The 6,111-nt window shown below is 38.2% G+C and overlaps 1 protein-coding gene across 1 annotated transcript; it reads left to right on the forward strand.

The window, feature by feature from the left end:
- Positions 1-1,540: 1,540 nt before the first annotated feature.
- LOC107831024 (mannan endo-1,4-beta-mannosidase 5-like) lies at positions 1,541-4,025 on the forward strand. Its single transcript, XM_016658733.2, has 5 exons — positions 1,541-1,918; positions 2,183-2,380; positions 2,470-2,592; positions 2,676-2,878; positions 3,437-4,025. Exons 1-5 carry the CDS (start codon positions 1,580-1,582, stop codon positions 3,804-3,806), a joined length of 1,233 nt encoding a protein of 410 aa, XP_016514219.2. The 5' UTR covers positions 1,541-1,579; the 3' UTR covers positions 3,807-4,025.
- Positions 4,026-6,111: the final 2,086 nt, after the last annotated feature.

Raw genomic sequence — 6,111 nt, forward strand, 5'->3', positions numbered from 1 at the left:
ACTTTGAGAAAAAGCTAATTACCCTGTTATGATTAAGGGTATGTTTAGAAAATAATTTCCCTACCAAAAGAATGAAAAAATACTTTTCAAAACTCTATATCAACCTTCCTCATTATATTCCCCACCTCCATCCCAACCCTCTACCCTCTTGCCCACCCACCCCGGCCCTTTCCCCCCTCCCCCCACACCTCCACCTCCCCCCCCCCCCACACTTCGCGTCTACTCCCACCTCACCCCACCCCACCCCACCCCACCCCCACCCCGCGTCTACCCCCACCCCTCCCCCTAATATCGTTGCCGCCACTCCGGCTCCTAGAGGCCTAGATCCTCCTATCACCCTCCCCCCATTACCCACTTCGTCTCATATAGTATTTGCCTAAATTATATATTTTTCAAAAATATTTTCTGCTACCTAACCAGAAACCGAAAAATAAGTAAGAAAATTACTTATTTTCCAATAAAACATTTTTCTAAGGAAAGCATTTTCCCTCTATACCAAACACACCCTAACTCTTCACTCCCTTTTCTGTCATGAAGAGTCCAATTTTGACCATATCTGAATTAACTGAAAGTTTTCCTCATAAACCTACTTTATGACTTGCTACTAGCAATAGAATCTTGGAAGTTCAAATTCCAAAGAAACTTTAATTATTAAAAGTTAATGTCAGCAAATGTAGCTAAACCACATGGAATGCAACCATCAGCCATTTTCATCACTTTTAGCAGCCATATTCTCTTGCTTCCTTTTTCCCCTAAAATGTCATGCAGATTCCGTGGAGTTTCAGTTAGAAGTAGAACTCCTTATTTCTGTTTTCCAACTAACTTAATTTCTCTCAACTTCCTTAGCTCATTCACTTTCCCCTTCTTCTCGATAGATTCACATGCATTTCCTCTTTAAAACATTCCAAACTGTGGGCCTGAAAGCTTTTACATGTGGGTTTATACAAGTTTTCTATCTATGTAATATTTGATATTTTGATTAAACGCAGAGTTTAACAAAGAAAAAAAGATTTTTGGAATATATAGTCCAATACTATAAGTTAGGACATTTCTTTGATGTAAAATTACAATATTATACTAAGGATAAAAGAGAAGTTTAAAGTTAAATTATTTTTAACATAAAATATGTCACTTTTATCAAAACTGACAAAAAGGAATATAAGTTTTTTTGTGAGATCTTCAAGTTCCTATAAACTTATACTAATATCTAAAACAATCCACATGGATAAGCATATGAAGGACGTCAATCACATTTTAGCACCTTTTTCTTTTTCTTGTTCCAATTACTTCATTCTTGTTTAATTTCCTTCAACTGAAGATTCAGCTTTTACCTTTGCTTCCTGTGTCTACTTTGATTAAACTTTTAAAATAAAGTTTTCATATTTTCCAAATTTAGTAAAACGTCTTATCAGCTTCACCCCGAAAATCTTCCTAATATTCTTGCCAGTTATATAAATTTATCTTCTATTTTTGGTAAGTTCCTTCGACTCCGTGAAACTATAAATAGCCCTAATAACATCTCTATAGCAACTCACCTCTTTCTTTTCTATCAAACAAACCATCAACACCGTTATATCAAATGGCTTATTTTACTAGGATGACAAGCTCTTTCTTTGCCTTATTATTCTTCCTAGTTCTTGCTTGTGAAGCTAGAGTTCCAGGAAAAACTAGTGGAGGATTTGTTAGAACAAATGGTGCACATTTTGTACTAAATAGATCACCTTTTCTATTCAATGGTTTCAACTCCTATTGGCTTATGCATGTAGCATCTGATCCTAGTGAAAGGTACAAAGTTTCTGAGGTATTTCAAGAAGCCTCTGCTGCTCGCCTTTCTGTTTGTCGAACTTGGGCTTTCAGTGATGGAGGAGATACAGCATTACAAATATCACCTGGTGTTTATGATGAACGTGTTTTTCAGGTAAATATTTTAGGATTTAACTTATATAAATTGAAAGAAGATAAAAAAATATACTATAAGTTATTTTAACATGTTGTAGCATAACCACTCCAAGTTAGAATCCCACTTGTCATGGACTATTAATGTATACCGGCAATTCTCTTTCAAGTGACCTGATAGTAAGATTTTGACTAAATTAAACTCATTATTTTAATAGGATAAGTTTCTTCTTTTTATTTTATGTATAGTTTTACACATAAATGGAGATACTTTAATGAAATTCAGGGATTGGATTTTGTGATCACTGAAGCAAGGAAATATGGGATTCGCTTAATATTGAGCTTCGTCAACAATTATAATGATTTTGGAGGGAGAGCTCAATATGCTCAATGGGCACGAAATGCAGGAGTACTCCAGATTAACAGTGAAGACGATTTCTACACTCATCCAGTGCTCAAAGATTATTACAAGAATCATATTAGGGTATGACAATATATTTTTTTTAATTATTTTTGGCTGTTTGTCTCTCAATTGGAGCCAAGTAATACTGTGATTATATTTATGTTGCGCAGAAAGTTGTAACAAGGTTGAATACTATCACTGGAATGGCTTATAGGGATGATTCAACTATAATGGCATGGGAACTTATGAATGAGCCTCGTTGTAAAGCTGATTATTCTGGGAAAATAGTAAATGTGAGTAAAAACATAGGGAAGAAATACTTTGTTATTTCCAAATATGACGTCTTTTGGCTTCTAATATTGTGCAAATTTTACAGGCATGGATTCAAGAAATGGCAACTTTTGTGAAATCAATAGACAGGAAGCATTTACTGGAGATAGGAATGGAGGGATTTTACGGTGATTCAATGCCTGAAAAGAAGCAATTTAATCCCGGTTACCAAGTTGGAACAGACTTCATTAGTAGCCATCTCATCAAAGAGATTGATTTTGCCACTATTCATGCATATACTGACCAATGGTAATTAAGCAATTCTTCTAGACCTCCAATTTTGAACAAAGAAATATATATATATATATATATATATATATATATATATATATATATATATATATATTAGATTTTATTCCCTCCTTTTCAGATTGTGTGAACATGTTTGTCGGATAAAAAAAAAAGCTTTTTAGCTAGAATATGTGATCTTAAACAAGCTGTGACATTTCTATGGCTCTAAAATTATGATACTAAGGGTAAAATATGAAGTTTAATGTTAAATTATTTTTTAAAATATATAAATCTGATTTTTCATATAAAAAAGACGAAAAAGGAAAGTGTAATATAAGATGGAATAGATGAAATAATTTTTATACACTGACAGAGTGAAAGATTCCATACACTATTAGGTTACTTAAAAGATGACTTAATATAAATTTTCACAAAAAGTAAAATTAGTAACCTAGAAAATAAGGCATGTCAGGTAGAACACAATAGTTAAAATGCTCTAGTTGTATAAAAAAAGTTATATTATCAGTGTGTATAATTTAAATCCTTTGAAATATGATACAAGGTTTGTTGTCGCAGGTTGTCGGGACAAAATGATAATGCTCAAATGGCATTCATGCAAAGGTGGATAACAAGTCATTGGCAAGATTCAAGCACAATACTAAAGAAGCCATTAGTCCTTGCTGAATTTGGAAAGTCAAGCAAAGATCCAGGATTCAATCTAAATGCAAGAGATACATACATGAGTAGTGTATACAGAAACATTTATAATTATGCAAAATCAGGTGGAACTATGGGAGGGAGCTTAGTATGGCAACTAGTGGCACAAGGGATGGAGAATATTGATGATGGATACTCAATTATCTTAGCACAAAATCCATCAACTGCTGGAATTATCTCTGGCCAATCACATGCCATGACAACATTAGCTCATTTGGTTAATAACTGATAGAAGTCTAAAACATAGCCATCAATCATCATCCATTTTGGTAGAAGACAGGGAAGAAAAGCATGTCTAGTTGCTTATATTAGATCAAATTATTCTTTGAACTTAATGATGCAAGAAAAAGAAGAATTATATAAGCTTATAATGCCCAATTTATTTTTGGTTACAATTGGAGAGTGTAATGCACATTTTCAGAAAAGAGAGGTTGATTAATTTCTTGAATGTATTTTGTTCACATCATCTGGATGAAATGAAAAGTAGTGAAGTCATAATCAATAGTTTGATAATAAGATATGCATGTGGCTCAACTAAAATTTACAGCTTAAGAGAAAGACCAGTCAACAACAACAACAACTATCCAGTAAAATCTCACAAAGTGGGGTCTGGGGAAGGTAATGTGTACGCAGACCTTATCCCTACCCTGATAGGGCAGAGAGGCTGTTTCCGATAAACCCTCGGCTCAGAAAAAAGAAAAAGAGAAGGAGACAATTCATTAGTAACTCCAGTAGAAACCATAATGGTAATAGAAGCATAACAACCAAAAGATAAATGACATGCAATAACAGTAACCAGTAACTAAGGCCCGGGGCTAAGATAAACAGCAAGGATAGTGTGGATTCAACATAAACTGCAAGCTATCTAAGATCAACCCTAATCCAACCCCGCCTCACCCCCGGTATGAAGTACGCAAAGCTCTACTACCCCCTAACCTACAACCCTAATGCTTGACCTCCAAACCTTCCTATCAAGGGTCATGTCCTCAGAAATCTGCAGTCGTACCATGTCCTGCCTGATCACCTCTCCCCAATACTTCTTAGGCCTCCCTCTACCTCTTCTCGTACCCACCACGGCCAACCGCTCACACCTCCTCACCGGAGCATCAAGGCTTCTCCTCCGCACATGCCCGAACCATCTGAGCCTCGCTTCCCGCATCTTGTCATCCACGGGTGCCACGCCCACCTTCTTCCGAATATTTTCATTCCTAATCTTGTCTATCCTAGTGTGTCGCACATCCACCTCAACATCCTCATCTCTGCTACTTTCATCCTCTGGATATGGGAGTTCTTAACCGGCCAACACTCTGCCCTATACAACATGGCCGGTCTAACCACAGCTCTATAAAACTTACCTTTGAGTAACGGTGGTACTTTCTTGTCACACAAGACTCCCGATGCAAGCCTCCATTTCATCCGGCCCACCCCTATACGGTGAGTGACGTCCTCGTCAATCTCTCCGTCCCCCTGGATCATCAACCCAAGATACTTGAAGCTATCTCTCTGGGGATGACCTGTGATCCAAGCCTCACGTCCCTGCCTACTTCCCTCGACTCAGCGCTAAACTTGCACTCCAGGTACTCTGTCTTAGACCTGCTCAATTTGAAACCCTTAGACTCGAGGGTCTATCTCCAAACCTCCAATCTCTCGTCAACACCGACCCTCGTCTCATCAATTAGAACTATGTCATCAGCAAATAACATGCACCATGGCACACCCCCTTGAATATGGTATGTCAATGCATCCATCACCAAGGCAAATAAGAACGGGCTAAGCGCAGAGCCTTGGTGTAATCCCATAACAATCGGGAAATGCTCTGAATTGCCTCCCAAAGTCCTAACCTTAGTCTTAGATCCATGATACATGTCCTTGATTGCTCTTATGTAGGCTACCGGCACGCCCTTTGCCTCAAGACATCTCCAGAGCACCTCCTTAGGGACCTTGTCATACGCTTTCTCCAAGTCAATAAACACCATGTGCAGATCCTTCTTCCTATCCCTGTACTGCTCCACCAACCTCCTAATAAGGTAGATAGCTTCCGTAGTGGAGCGACATGAACCCAAACTGATTGTCGGATATAGACGTCGTCTTCCTCACCCTCACCTCCACCACTCTCTCCCAGACTTTCATGGTATGGCTAAGTAACTTGATATCCCTATAATTGTTACAACACTGGATATCACCTTTGTTCTTGTACAACGGTACCACTGTACTTGACCTCCACTCCTCTGGCATCCTCTTCGTCCTAAAAATTACATTGAACAACCCAGTCAACCACTCCAATCCTGCTCTACCCACACACTTCCAAAACTCAACCGGGATTTCATTTGGCCGGTCGCTCTACCCCTACTCATCTTGCGCAAAGCCCCCACGACCTCCTCCACCTTAATGCTCCTGCAATACCTAAAATCTCTGAGACTCTCCGAATGCCCCAAGTCCCCTAGCGCTATATCCCGGTCCCCCTCCTCGTTCAGAAGACCATAGAAGTACGTCTGTCATCTCTGCTTAATCTGGGACTCTCCCATCAATACTCT

This window comes from Nicotiana tabacum, chromosome 6 (genome assembly GCF_000715075.1).
Source record: "Nicotiana tabacum cultivar K326 chromosome 6, ASM71507v2, whole genome shotgun sequence".
Taxonomy (NCBI): Eukaryota; Viridiplantae; Streptophyta; class Magnoliopsida; order Solanales; family Solanaceae; genus Nicotiana; species Nicotiana tabacum.